This window comes from Carassius gibelio, chromosome A24, assembly GCF_023724105.1.
Source record: "Carassius gibelio isolate Cgi1373 ecotype wild population from Czech Republic chromosome A24, carGib1.2-hapl.c, whole genome shotgun sequence".
NCBI classification, from domain to species: Eukaryota; Metazoa; Chordata; class Actinopteri; order Cypriniformes; family Cyprinidae; genus Carassius; species Carassius gibelio.
This window is the reverse complement of record NC_068394.1, coordinates 10,936,502-10,950,481: the sequence shown is the minus strand read 5'-3', so window position 1 is coordinate 10,950,481 and position 13,980 is coordinate 10,936,502. Positions and strand designations below refer to the sequence as shown.

At 36.9% G+C, this 13,980-nt stretch overlaps 1 protein-coding gene across 1 annotated transcript; it reads right to left on the bottom strand.

Annotated features, from left to right (window-relative positions):
- Positions 1-26: 26 nt before the first annotated feature.
- LOC127946209 (cullin-1) lies at positions 27-13,500 on the bottom strand. The gene is made up of 22 exons (XM_052542615.1): positions 13,357-13,500; positions 9,132-9,459; positions 6,929-7,106; positions 6,346-6,513; positions 5,657-5,707; positions 5,452-5,542; positions 5,174-5,337; positions 4,919-5,081; positions 4,692-4,822; positions 4,132-4,239; positions 3,942-4,048; positions 3,521-3,569; positions 2,878-3,009; positions 2,673-2,790; positions 2,506-2,582; positions 2,250-2,381; positions 1,850-1,942; positions 1,357-1,404; positions 1,147-1,229; positions 881-986; positions 687-800; positions 27-602 (listed from the first exon to the last, which is right to left on the bottom strand). Exons 2-22 carry the CDS (start codon positions 9,269-9,271, stop codon positions 522-524), a joined length of 2,334 nt encoding a protein of 777 aa, XP_052398575.1. The 5' UTR covers positions 9,272-9,459; positions 13,357-13,500; the 3' UTR covers positions 27-521.
- Between the last annotated feature and the right edge of the window lie 480 nt (positions 13,501-13,980).

Here is a 13,980-nt window from a genome sequence, read left to right as displayed (position 1 = left end):
TGAGAAAACCTAGCACTGAGAACGCATAAAGAAAAATTATGTTTATTCATGACAATTATAAAATGAACTGCACTATACAAACATTCTCGTGGCTGGGAACAATGCAACTCTAAACAGCCGGTCTGAAATGAGCATACTCTTACCTCTTAGTTATAGGTATTTCTGTCTGCAACCAACAGCCTTTGTTTTTTTGTCTTTTTATCTGTCAGTTTTCCAAAAGTAATTATAATTACAAATTAAATTAATCAGCATTATGTATTTTCATAATGATAGTCATTAGCATGCAACCCTGACTCTGGGTCCCACTATGAGCATAGTTTAATGTTCAATATTTACACATTAAAAAGTAAATGGCAATCCTGAGCATCTTAAGGGCATAAAGACAAAGATCGGCCGCTTTAGCAGTCTGGGTTTAAAGGGAAAAGTCCAGCGTCACATTGTCCAACTCGGCAATAATGACTCGAGATCTTTAAGAGAGAATCCTCTGTTTGTCTGGGTTTTTATTCCTCAAAAGGACACTGTTAGGCCAAGTAACTATACGTGTCTTTTTCCCCATCCACACGTTCCAGGTATTCCTTCTCTATCAAAATGTCAATGCATTTCTGAAAAACAAATAAGTCGCATTTTAATATTTCAAATGAAGGCTTCTTAAGTAGTCAAATAGCAGCGCGCTACAGTCCTGTTACCTTAATGACAGGAACACGAGGTTTGAATCGTGAGGAAAGTTGGTTCAGCACTTCGGCCAAAAGCTGCTGGTGCTTTAAAACTTTCCTCATCTTCATGATTCTCACGATAGCCGCCTGTACACAACATCATTAGACAGACTCAAAAGAATATTTTATTTCAGCTTCAAGGGATTGTTATAGTTTATTTTTATTACCTGTATGAGGAGCTTTCGGTCTTCTTCAATATTCTTGTGTGTCGTCTCCTGCTCTTGTTTCTGCTCTGTCTTCATTGGCACATTGATATTCACCCGTAACTTCTTACTGCGCACAAACAGGAGAGTGTAGATAGGCAGATGACAAATGTACAATCCTAACAATATTTAGAAATACTAGTATGTACTATTTTTTAAATGTTGCTCAAAGTCAATTATTAGTGTATACTGTGCAGATCGATCATGAAACAGTAAGAAAATGCATTTACTTCTTATAGCCCAAGAAAAGTTTGATTAGTGTTTCAGGCTTGAAGTCCATTTCATCTATATTTGCGTTCTCATTTTCCAAGACCTAAAAAAAAAAGTCATCTAAATCATTTTTTTCGTTTTTAGAATTTATGATAAATATAATAGTACTCTCAAAAACACTAAAAAAAAAACTGCAAATATACATTTATAGGATCCTATAAGCAACTTACCAGCAACTTTGATTTCAACAGGATTTGCAAGACCTGAATCAAAATATCCTGTAAAACGCAAAAAAAAAAAAACATTAAATGAGGAAAACATAAAAACAAAACGCACACACAAAAACTAAAATGCATTGCTAAAATTACGAATTTTCACAATGTTTTAAATAAACGTGGTTTAAAATATCTTAGAAAAAAAATAGTTTCTGTAATGAGATATTTCAGGTGGAATAAAAATAATTGATAGTTAATTAGATTAATCTTTTTAGTTTTTTCCCCCAACCTTGTTACACGTGTTCCCGGTCAAAAATGACAGGCTTTAAAAAAAAAAAAAAAGCTTATCAAATTAAATACTTGTGATTTTTAACAGACGAAACCACTGTTTCTGCTATGGTTTCCTTTTGTCCCAAGTATGAATTTAATATGAGCTGGAGATCATAGTGTACTGATTGACTGACCTGAATGCTGTTAAGGGGATATAAAGCAATGGCACTGCACTCACTATTTTGATCCGTGTACTGTCGGCCAGTTGCTGGACGGTGTAGCTGTTCTCCGTGTTGAACTGGAGCAGGATGGCCATCTGGAAGGTGGAGGCCTGCGAAAACACGACACAAACACATGCTGACACTTGTGCCATCCGAGTCCTACAACCTTCTTAAAGCGCAGGTCATATGGCATTTTAAAGTATCCTAATATTGTGTTGGAGTCCCCTCGTTTATGCAAATGTCTAAGCTTGTGACGTACATAGGTAACGGGCAGAACAATCGAAAATATGGCGACTCATTAAGACAACTCTTCATAACAAACAGCAAAAAAAACGCCTATGAAACCCCATATGACCTGCTCTTTAACGAGTCCCAGAACATGCTATGAACTACCACTAGCATGAAGAAGACACAAACCTGCAGAGTGTATCTGTTCTTGAAGCAGCTGGTGACCAGCTCCCCTTTGGAAAGCTGGTAAAGCCATGTCAACTTCCGCCCGCTGTGTCTACTTCCATAAAAAGCTGTGAATCTTTGGTAACTGCGCTCCAACTGTGAAAAACAAAGGCGTTGAAAAACTATCATCAGCTGGAAGTGTAATCACACATTATTCCCAGATCGTGGAAGGGTGTGAAGGCTTTGGAAAATTACAGGGTTAAGCATCCGAGCATCTCACCTCAGATGGTAAAGCGAATGTGCAAGACTGTTGGAACGGCCACGAGCCAGAGCTCAGAACCTGGATACTGAAATCCACTGCGAGACAGACGGAGCCGGATTATGTTCATCAGTAATGACCGCATGCATGTTAAATGATAAACACTCTCAGATGTATGAAACACTTACAGTCCAAAGGCTCCGAGTTTGAAAGGTGCTTTTTGAATTGCTCATTCAAGTCTTTGCTGACGCCGATGTCCTGAAACATGCGCTGTAGTTTGGAGGTGTACTCGAAACCGCACGCTTGCTGAGGTTGGACAGAAGAAAAGAAAGGTGTAAAGCATCTACTAGAGATAAATGAGAAGCAGTGAAGTGAGCCATCTAGTGCACAGACCTTGAGTTTGGAGATCATGCTGGCCTCGGCGTCGTCGCTGGCACTGTTCTGGTGCACCAGTCTCTTGGCCAGCATCTTGGCATAGAACTTCTGGAACACGTCTTTATCCTCAATATACTTGAAAACCACCATCTGATGATGAAGGATGTGGGAGAATGCAATCAGTCACACATTCACATTAAATTAATTAAATATGTGTACTGTATGTATAAAGTGCACAATGTGCCAATCACATCAATAGGAGAATGAAAGCAATAATCTTTCTTGACAAGTTCTTTGACCAGGCAGACAAAAGTCAATTATGTGTGTGCATTAATTATGCAAAACAATTTTTGATATAAGAAACGTCAAATAACCAAAATAATATATATATATATATATATATATATATATATATATATATATATATATATATATATATATATATATAATGTACACACACACAATCCGTACAAAAAAATATTCTGTGAAGAAAAAAAAAAAAAAAAACACCTTACTCGATATGGTTGCATTTAACAACACATTAATAAATGGAGCAAATATGAATAGCTCAAGTGTTATGAATTCAAGTAAGAGCTCCCTGACACACTAAAGGACTTTTCAAATCTGATCTGTAATCTCAGTGGAGGACAGTGAAACTCACCACTTGGTTGAGAGTATCTTCTAGCTCAGCCTCCTCTGGATTCTTTGAACTAAACGAAACACACTCGGTATAATCATCTGTGTTACGTGGATTCCTGGAACTGCTGAACACTAAGCAAACAAGCTTTCCTAGACAGTTATATCATCAAATTTCATCTTAAAGCTTGTGCACTGGAATATTTGTTTATAAAATTTCACATATAAAATCTTTCTCATGACGTTTTCCTAAAAGAAGCAGCTTCTTTTTCATTTTTCGGTCAGAATACTGTATTCAAATATTCAAGCCTCAAATCCATCCTAGAACATAAACCGATGTGTTTGCAATAACGTACCAGACGTTCACTGGATTTCATTGTCATTTCTGGCTGACGAATTAGAGATTCACATGTTAACAGATCGGGAAAATGAATAAGACGATTCACCTCTTCTTCAGTAAGGAGTCACAGTATCTGGCCAGAAGCTCGGGAGATTTGCTAGAGGACTGCGCCATCTTTGTTACCGCATTATTATTAATGAATCTCCCACAGGCCTGGAGAGCAGCACAGATCACAGTGGGAAAGTTACACCATAAACACTATAGCTCGAAACGGACTTTTAACAGAGATCACAAACCTTATCGAGTGCTGCCACAAACCCAGCATCGTTATTGAATGCCGACATGACGAGAGCATTGTATTTCTTGTGAACATCCAAGATCGTCTGCACGTACGTTTTGGGATCCTGAAAACAAGTAGTGGCAGTTCAAGCTCTGATCAAATTAAGAGATGACAGGAACGGCATGGAACAGATATACCAGAAAACACATATCCAAAGATATCCACTTTTGACAGAGTTAAATATTTCTGGGTCTGGCGTCAACAAAGTGGCACTTGATTTCTACTGAATGGGTTACATAAAACAAAGCTGAGTCATATCTTTGAAACACAATTGTGTATAGCCAGAAGACAGAACATTTTGCCAGGAGCCTAGTTAGACAAATAACTATTGTCATATTGTCATGGTAAGAATAGACCTGTTATACAATGAAGTGAGGGTCCAAGTTCAGGAAATTCAGGTTTAGCACAGGTTTGACACAGTTTCAGACAAGTTATATCAATGTCATTTTTAATTCCTCTCCAAAGCAGCTGCTAAAGGCCAAAAATACTGTGGCATTATGCTGTAACACGACTCACATTGAGTGCCGAGTCTCCACACTTCTCGATGGCAGCCAGCCCTTGATTATGAATGTGGGACTCCAAGAGTTTCTTGAGCTCGCCCAATCCGTCCGTAATCCGGGAAACAAGGTTATACATCCGACCGAGATCTGTAATCACACACAACATGTACTGACAGTCAAACGTTGAGGTTTGAGGTCTCAGAGAATATACTGCTTGATTGAAGGGGACACCGCAGCACTGACCGTCATTCTTATCAGCGTCTAGAAGGTTCTGGAACTCAGTGTGGAAGATCTCCAGGTGTTTCTCGATGAGGACCTGCTCACACTTGCGAGCCAGCTCGTCTTGTGTGCTCTCGTGGAGATAGACCTGCACCCGCCGCTGCTCCTCCAGCAAACGAGCCTCTGCCTGCACACATAAACACAACAAAACCAAATTTCCCATAAAATCCACAGCAATTTACATTATAATGTCCGACTTGAATTTGAACTCTGGTTGACCTTTTTCATGTATTCAGTAACAGGGTTTTGCTGGAGGAACTCTGTGCTTTCCCGTGTGTAGAAGCGCTCTGTGTCAGCCAAAAACTGGGTCTCAAAGTACTCCTTGTAAACTGCTAACGTCGGCCCCTTCAAAAACGCATCATCCTCATTCAAGCCCAACTCAACTGGAAAAGACAAATCAAATCACAACATGAGGCTTCAAAGGTCCAGACACCCAAACAACTCAGGAAACACACTTAAGGGACAACAGCATAGGACAGATGTGAATGAACACTCACCGTAGGACTGCACCACTCCACTGATGAGTCTGGTGTTTATAGTCTCGCCATTTCTCTCCCTCTCAATGAGTTTTAACACAGCATTTGTCACCTATTCAAAAGAAGAGACGGGGGATTTAAATTCTGATGAATACGTCTGATGAAAATATAAGAAACAAATATCGTACAAATGGAATATAATGAATTGCATAGAAACATAACTCACCTGCTTGTTCAGAGGTCTGAACAAACACTCTCTCCAAGTGACCAAAGCAAGCTGGGAAGGAGACACATTATTAAAATGATTAGATTACTGTTTCTTACAGCAATGAGACACAAGCCTACTGCTTTATTATGATAAAAAAACAATTTAATAAGTAATAAGATTAATTTTATGATAATAACAACAATTATTACCATTATTATACAGTAAACTACAAAAATCTAAATTATAATAACACTTACAACAACGATTGATAATTATAAATATCATCATTATTATTATTAAACTATTTTTATGCCAAACTTGATTGATTTAGTAATGCTCAATGCCAATGCATCAAAATATTAAATTGATCATGCTGATATCTGCAGAAAAACTGTATTTTGTGTGATATGGATTAAGTCAACTATATTAAATTCTATACATTTAAAAAGCAAACAGAAGCATTTTGCCGTCTACTATTTAGAATGTCTTGAATTTTCAATAGACCAATAAATCACGTGCGTGCACTCTCTGTGTCATTTGGTGATACACAGATCGCACATCTTATTAATACTTCGTTACATTACACAACTGGCTATAAATATAGCTAAACTACAAGACAGTATAGCCATTAATCCACGTTTTATCAACACAATGTGTGGAAAGGTAAAAGGAATCTACGAATCAAGGGCATGTGCCGTTTCTCTTACCGAGTAGATTTCATAAATTCCTTTCCGGCCCTCATCACACTCTCGGCGCACCCAGTGTCTGTTGAGGTAAGCACAGATCCCATTTAACACTTTACTGGAGAAGCGATAGTCCTCCCACTGCTGCGTGTAGAACTTCAGAACGTTCTCATCCATCAGGTCCTCTCCAGCCTGCCAGACACAAAGATGGAGGAGAGACACCGGAGAAGAAGTGAGGACTGGAGAAGTGACAACAACTCACACTCTTATCTATTATAGCAAGGCAAAATATAAATAAATAAATAAAACACCTTCCTAAAATGTGTATTACTCAGTACAACAAACCATATCCATAGCTAAAGCTAAATGCAAAAATACAGTGTCTGTAAATTAAAAAAAAACAAATCCAAAAGAAATAAATACAATTCCAATATTCAACATTATAATATAGAGTTAAATAGTTTCATATTTTTGTTGCAATGCACAGTAGCAGCATATGATGTCCAAATAGATAATCGTTCAAGTTCTTTCAGCTGCTTTAAATACTTATTAAAAATTGCCTTAACATGACACCAATGCATCACGCCATCACACTGTAGGCTATTACCTTGAGAAGATTCATCAGGTAGCTCCTCAGAAACTCTTTCAGTCTTTTGTAGAGTTCAAGTCCAACAAACTGTGCCCCGCCAGGTGTGGCCGGTTTTTTGGAGGGTTTGGAGGGGGGGATGCCAGCACCCCTGGCCTGGTTAGACTGGTGCACGCTGGTACAGTAGTTATACACATGTCTGAACGGTAGGTTAAAGTCTTAAGATTGTAAATGAGTAAAAGATGACAGACAGCTTACAAAACAGATATATTAGCACATTTCTACACTGACAGGACACTAGTCCATAATGCTGATGCTTTCGATTTCAGATGCCAAGTAACTTTACCTTTGTAGCTGAATTAGTGTACAAAAATTAATAAAAATACGTGAATTAGCCTAATAATCTAATATATCTGTGTTCTCGAACATGTCAGGAACTTCCAAGAAACTTAAAACATCTAATATCAAAGCAATAGGTCAGCTCCTCAATATTAAACAAGAATGAGCTAACGGTCTCAGTGCTCAAACCCTTGAGAAAACTTCTGTTTTAATAGACTGATCTACTCTAGAGAAACTCTTATGTTTCTCAAGACAGAAATAAGTTAACAATATTCCATGTCCACTACATGGGTGTGTAGTTATTGCAGCGGTTATGTCTCATTGCAGTTGGTTAAAGGTCATGACCACATAAACTGTGATTACCAGACCTATTTAAATAGCTTTTCTGAGAGTCAAGTATCACACCTTTAACACTAACCATGAGCTCCTCTGTGCTGCAGTGACAAGCACACTGATACTATAAACTACATGCTGAGACTCAGTTTCTGATCAGAGCAGAAACCTGCACTAACAGCAGAAAGTTCTCTGGGTAGACACAGGGCCACACGCAGACAAATAAACCGCATTACTGGAGATGCAGAGGAGAATGACAGCTGTGGGCGGCAGATGAAACTGAGTAATTACATCCCGGTGTTTGATGTGGCACTAGTGGGTGAAATGCAAAAATGCTAATTTGAAAATGGACAGATGTCCTTGTCAAAGTTTAAATTTCCCAGACACAAACTGCTTTGAAGAGCTCTAAAGTGGAACACACATGAGCTGGGAGACGCCTGGGATTATAAAAGGGCCAAATCCAATTCATAACACCATGCACTTTCATTTTGCATTGTTTTGCAATTCATTAAGAAACATGCCTCATCATTTCATGGTGATATAAAAAAATGTAATGACTTCTAAAGCCACATTGTTATGTCTTTTTAATGAAACATTAATATAATGTAATATAATTCTCGGCAAGTACAGGTTTAAGCCATTATCTGGTTTAATTAATATAGACCAATCAATAAATAGTTTGTCTAGTATTATTTAAAAGCATTCACATTTTTTAAAGTAACTTTCAGAAATGAAAAAGGCCATGTGCATCTTAGCAATTAGACAAAACATGAAAATAAATGAAACTTAAAAATTGAACAATTGATTACAAAGTAATTTTGCATACCATGCAATTAATTAGTTTTAAGTCAATTGAGACCTAATTTTTGAACTGATTTTTTTTTTTTTATATATATAAAGCAAACAGGCCAGCTAAAACTATAATATGCATTCAATCAAAAAAAAAGAAGAAGAAAAAAAAAGAAGTAAATTTCTATGAAGCTAACTGAATGTTGTGTAATATTAAAGAACGATTAATCAGCACCCCACATAATGCAAAAAAAGATTCATTGCCTTTAGTGTAGTGGTGTATAAAGCACAGCAAATACAGAAGTCACTTTCAAACCAAGCAGTTTTCTGAAGGTCAACCAGGCGAATACACTCGATTAAGCAAATTTTCACCCACACAAAACACCCGACTGCACAGCTTCCCACTAATATGACTGGATTTCCTCTGTGAAATTTCACCAAACAACCTTTTGGGCCTGAATTCAACTTATAAATCCCAGCTTCAGAAAAAAAAGTTGAAGTACTTTTGCACTGCACAGTATTACCACTCATTCACAGCAATATCAAACACTGCCTAGTGCATTCCAGTACAACCCTGCATACCCTCCATCCAATCGCTTGCACATTAATGAAACAAGCAATGGAATGTCTACTTCAGCAACCCAAACCATTTTGTGGATTTGACTCATTAGCCGAGGTCTTATCCTCATTACAAGCGCAAAATTCAAGACAAAGCCTTTAAGTGTGCTGGCCACTGTAATCTCCATTCATCGTTTCAAGATACGTATAGAGTTCCATGTAGCGTGCCTTAGCCATGCTCTGGCGTGTATAGACCTGCTGTATTCCTGCTCTCAGGTCATCCCAGATCTGGTCCAGCCCAATCTGTTTGAGCCCGTGGGTGTTCTGGCCCCTGTTGGATGACATTGTCTCTGTGCCGGTCTGCTCGCGTCAGATAAATCCTCTCTTCTCCCCGTTCTGCTCCAGGACACTGCTGCTTCACATGTAGTCCACCATGCTGGAGAGCATTTAGACAGGATTCAGGGACGAGTTCTGCTCCACCTCACAGATGGTGCTGCAGGCTGATCTAGGGTTACAGCAGAGTCCAAATACTTCTGTGAGAGCAAACAAGAAAAGCACTGAAATTAAATAACCACACATTCTGCTTTTTTTCAAAGAGTGCAATATAAAAGTAACCACAAAACCACAAAAGGGAATATTGTTTTCATTATGATGGTTATAATGACAACGACAGGTTATGCATGGAGTTATGTGTGACATCAAGTAATAGCATTTACAGCGTTAAACAGGGCAGAACTAACAATTATCGTGTATGAAAATACAAAAGCAAGAGTCAGAGATGTTTAAAGAGATAATTCATTACTGACAAGATGATCTGTTAACAAAAGTTGTCTGTATAAGCAGTAGATTTAATTTTTTTAATTGGTGCAACATAACTAGATAAAACAAGAGTAAACATCCATAATATAAAGAGTTCGATCAGAATATCCGTGAGCAAGGATACGAAAGTGCAGAAGTACAATCTGTAGCTTTCGCAAAAGCCCTGGAGCTGTTAAAAGTCCATCGGCTGACATTAGCTGACAAACAAATGAGGATATCTTAGGGAAGGTAACATGGAAATATAATATGCATTGTTCATTTACTACTGATGCTGAGAAACTGTAACAATACAAAGCTGGTTGAAAATTCATTAATTTATGCTTTAACCCTCTGGGTATTTTTGGGGCCTGGAGAAGTTTTGTCATGCCCTGACATTTGTGCTTTTTTTTCAGTTTCTTATAAATATCTAAATGACTAAAGTCTAATCTCACTGTTATCAGCACATACTGGGCTATAATAATATGTGAGCAGCATGTATGTACATGATTGGGTTTTTGAGAAAAAAAAAATGTTATGTGTGGTTAGTGAAAAACTAAAAATGTTAAATCACTTGAATAAGGCAATAAAACACATACAGAACATTGGTTCCCGGGACTTTTGAGAACTGGAGCTTGTAGGCTAAATTTTTCTTTCTAAATTATGTGAAAATCATCTTGGTACTCACTTACAGAAAACAATATATTGATTTAAATTTTCGAAGACACTTTTTGTTGGTAAAAGTCATATGCGAGTAGGCGTCAACTATCATGAATATCATTGAGATTTACACCTGAGAAGGCCTGCATAATGAGCTGCATAATGAGCTGCATAATGAGCTGCATAATGAGCCTCTCAGAAATTTTTGCATCATTACTCCAGACACACAATCCTTCAGAAATCCTTTTAACAATCAAATTTTCTAAATAAAAAAAACATTTATTGTAATTATCATCATCATCATTATTATTATTGTTGTTGAAAAGAGCTGAGAATATTTTTAAGTTTTTTTAGCTTTTGAATGGTATAGTATTGTATATTGTTATTGAAACTTCATAATGTTTCACTTAATTATACATTTAGTCAGGAATTATAGTTTGGAAAAAGTCTAACTAGTAAAATGTTTACACGTTATTTTAAAACCAGTACAAGTATATATATATATATATATATATATATATATATATATATATATATATATATATATATATATGTATAAAAGAGATTTATTCATGTTTATGATCTCTGCTGAATAAAGCGCTTCATTCTTTTTGTCTGAGGAAATCTGAAAGATTAAAAGTAGACATGTCAAGCTTTCTATAGATATCTCTCTCATGTCTCTTCGTTGAGTTACAGTTCATTTTAATGACGCTTGTCTAAAAGAAGACAGACAAAGGCTGCAGACAGCACACCTTGTTTGTTATCTTTATTTTATAAGTGCACAAAATTTTGTTGTCATTATATCTGTATACACAAAAAAAAGTAGACCCTTTACAGATTCGATTCATCTATTGCTCTTAAAAGTGTAATTTAAGTTCTCCAGAGGGAGTCGATTAAAACAGCAAACCTAACAGGAGACTCATGGGAAACTAAGCATCATTCCAGCAGAGCTTATGTGAAGTGACAAGCGTTGGGTCAGTGTTATATTTAGCAGCGTGTCTGACTGCTGCGTGTTGAGGAGCAGAGGATACGATCTTGCCGGTTATTGTTTACATGTTGTGACGTTCGAGATGCAATATCTCAGAGAGGCAAGAGCAACCAAGGACCGATGCATCAAAACATGTGACCAGCAGGATTGGGGTTAGCTGGGTTTTTAATAGCATTTGCTACATTGTTCTTTCTAATGCTTCTTGTTTCTATAGCCAGCAGAACCAACTCTAGCAATTAATATATGTGTAAGACCAATATATGTCATAAAGTTGTTTAAAAACATCTGTGTGATAAAATGTAGCTGTGAGGATTCAGATAGACATAAAGTCATGTTTAGATGTAGCTGCTAAATTAAAAGGTTTTTTTTCCCCTGTATAAATCAAGAAAAGAAATATCCCAACACTGACCCAGAGGGTGAGAGGTTTTACATCGGGGGATAAATAAACAAGATGGTCACACCGTCACCGTTTTCTATGCCCACTGTATGAGAGATGTCACAGTTGAAGAGGACAATGACTTTTAATGCTTCTTCGCTCCACTACACACATATACAAACACAACTTTACGATATAGGGTGTGTGTAATCTTATCTTTTAGCCTCTTAAGTAGGACAGCTCATAACAGCAGTAATAGTCATTCATTACCCATAATATTTCAGTACTTTTAAGGCAGTGCATTAAACTCAAGAGCGTTGCCTGATCACTGTGTGTAACTGCTTGAGCTTGGCTACATTTAATCTTATTATTTCAGCCAGAGCAAGGCTAGACTCCCTGACCCACATTCATCAGTGGGATATTTCCATGAAATCAAACATGTGTTCTGTAGGTTGTCAAAAGTTCAATAATTACAGTCGGAGTACAGCCCACAAGTACTGGTAAAATCACTTTCTTTCTTCACTGGAAAAATTCTGAAAAATGTTGGTAATTAAATAGGTTTTGATTACTATTAGCTTCCATTACATGGGGAAAAAGTCCTACAGGTTTGAAAAGATGAACTATCCCTTTAAACGCTCCACTGTGCACTGAATCAAGCATTTGCCATGACTGAATAAACTTAAAGCCAGCTGCCTAAGAAGGACATTAGAAACTGAATACTTTTCTTTATCTGTCAGCTTATTCATCATAAGATTGAACATAATAACATTGTTTTATGAGAGACAAAAAATATAATAATTAGGCTACTTCTTCTGACTACAAAAAAACAATCTACATGACTATGATGACAGTTTTGGCTGTAAATCAATTCATGTAACGTTAAGTTACTACATCTACTGATCTTTTTTGACATCTTTGCCAATAAAGCAAGCCAATATTAGCATGACTCATTAACCATCCTCTTGAAAATCTTTCTAATTTCAGAAGGAAACATACCATATGAGGGTTAGGAATCTTTCAAAGAAAACCAATTCTGGGTTTCTGAAATACATCAGAGTTTCCTACCTAGTTGAAAGCATTTTGGCCAAACAATGTTGTCTAGGTCGGTATCTGAGACAGCAGAATTCATGTGAATCTGTGTAAATGACTGTTCACTCTTCAGTCGGCCTCAGCTTTAGGTCGTAATCATAGACTTGACCAAGAAGAGCATGCTAACATTTTAAATACACAATGCGTGTTAATTTCATGCCTATTTTAGGGTAACGTTAGTGTTTTTCTAAACAGTATCAATACATTAGCAATGCTAGGTAGCAGCTCGCTAGCTTCAGGTAAGTTATACTGGTAAACTGAGAACTATTAAGACATATTAAGGCCAAATAAACAACTGACATAAAAACATGACCTGAAAATGAGGCAAACAATATTTGCTATCAACGTACTGCTATAATACGACGAAGCTTTTGAGATATTGATGTAACATGGCTAACGTTACCTATTAATTAAGTCGTTTGTAAACAGCACAAAAACGATAAATTGACTAATATCGCCGTCTCGGTATATGTTCAGCCAAACCAGGGTTGCTGACAGGTATGGAATGATATTCAATCTTACCCGTGTCTGTTTCTAACGTCGAGCTGTGTGAGGTTGAGGCCCAATGCTGTCTGTGTATGACTGGAGATGATGATTGGGAATTCCGTGTAGAGCGAGAGAAGCGTCATACGCCACAGCTCAGAGAAATATAGCGACCTCTAGTGTTCACAAACTAGAGTGTCCAGGTGACCATAATACCAAACTGTGCCAACCAAAAATGATCTATTATCACATTTCCCGACTTATTTATGTATTTTAACTTATTTCTTGTTATTTTTTAATTTTTTTAAATAAAATTCAATTAAATTTATGCATTTAGCAGATGCTTTTATCCAAAGCAACTTACAGTGCATTCAGGCTAACATTTTTTACCTAACGTGCTCCTTTTTTATTTGTCTTGTATCACTTGGCTCTTTTGTGAAACTCATTTTCTACAATGAATTCACTATAAAGTGCACTTTGATAACACAGAGCCTTCTCAAGCTCCTAGTACACCCAATGGTTTAATGTCCATATTGTGATATAATTATTGAATGCATATTGTTAAAATACAATGTCCTCTTCTTCACATTACACACAATTCTACTGTTACAAAAAGAAACAAACAGGTCTACAGTATATGATAATGTTGTTGAGTACTATTAA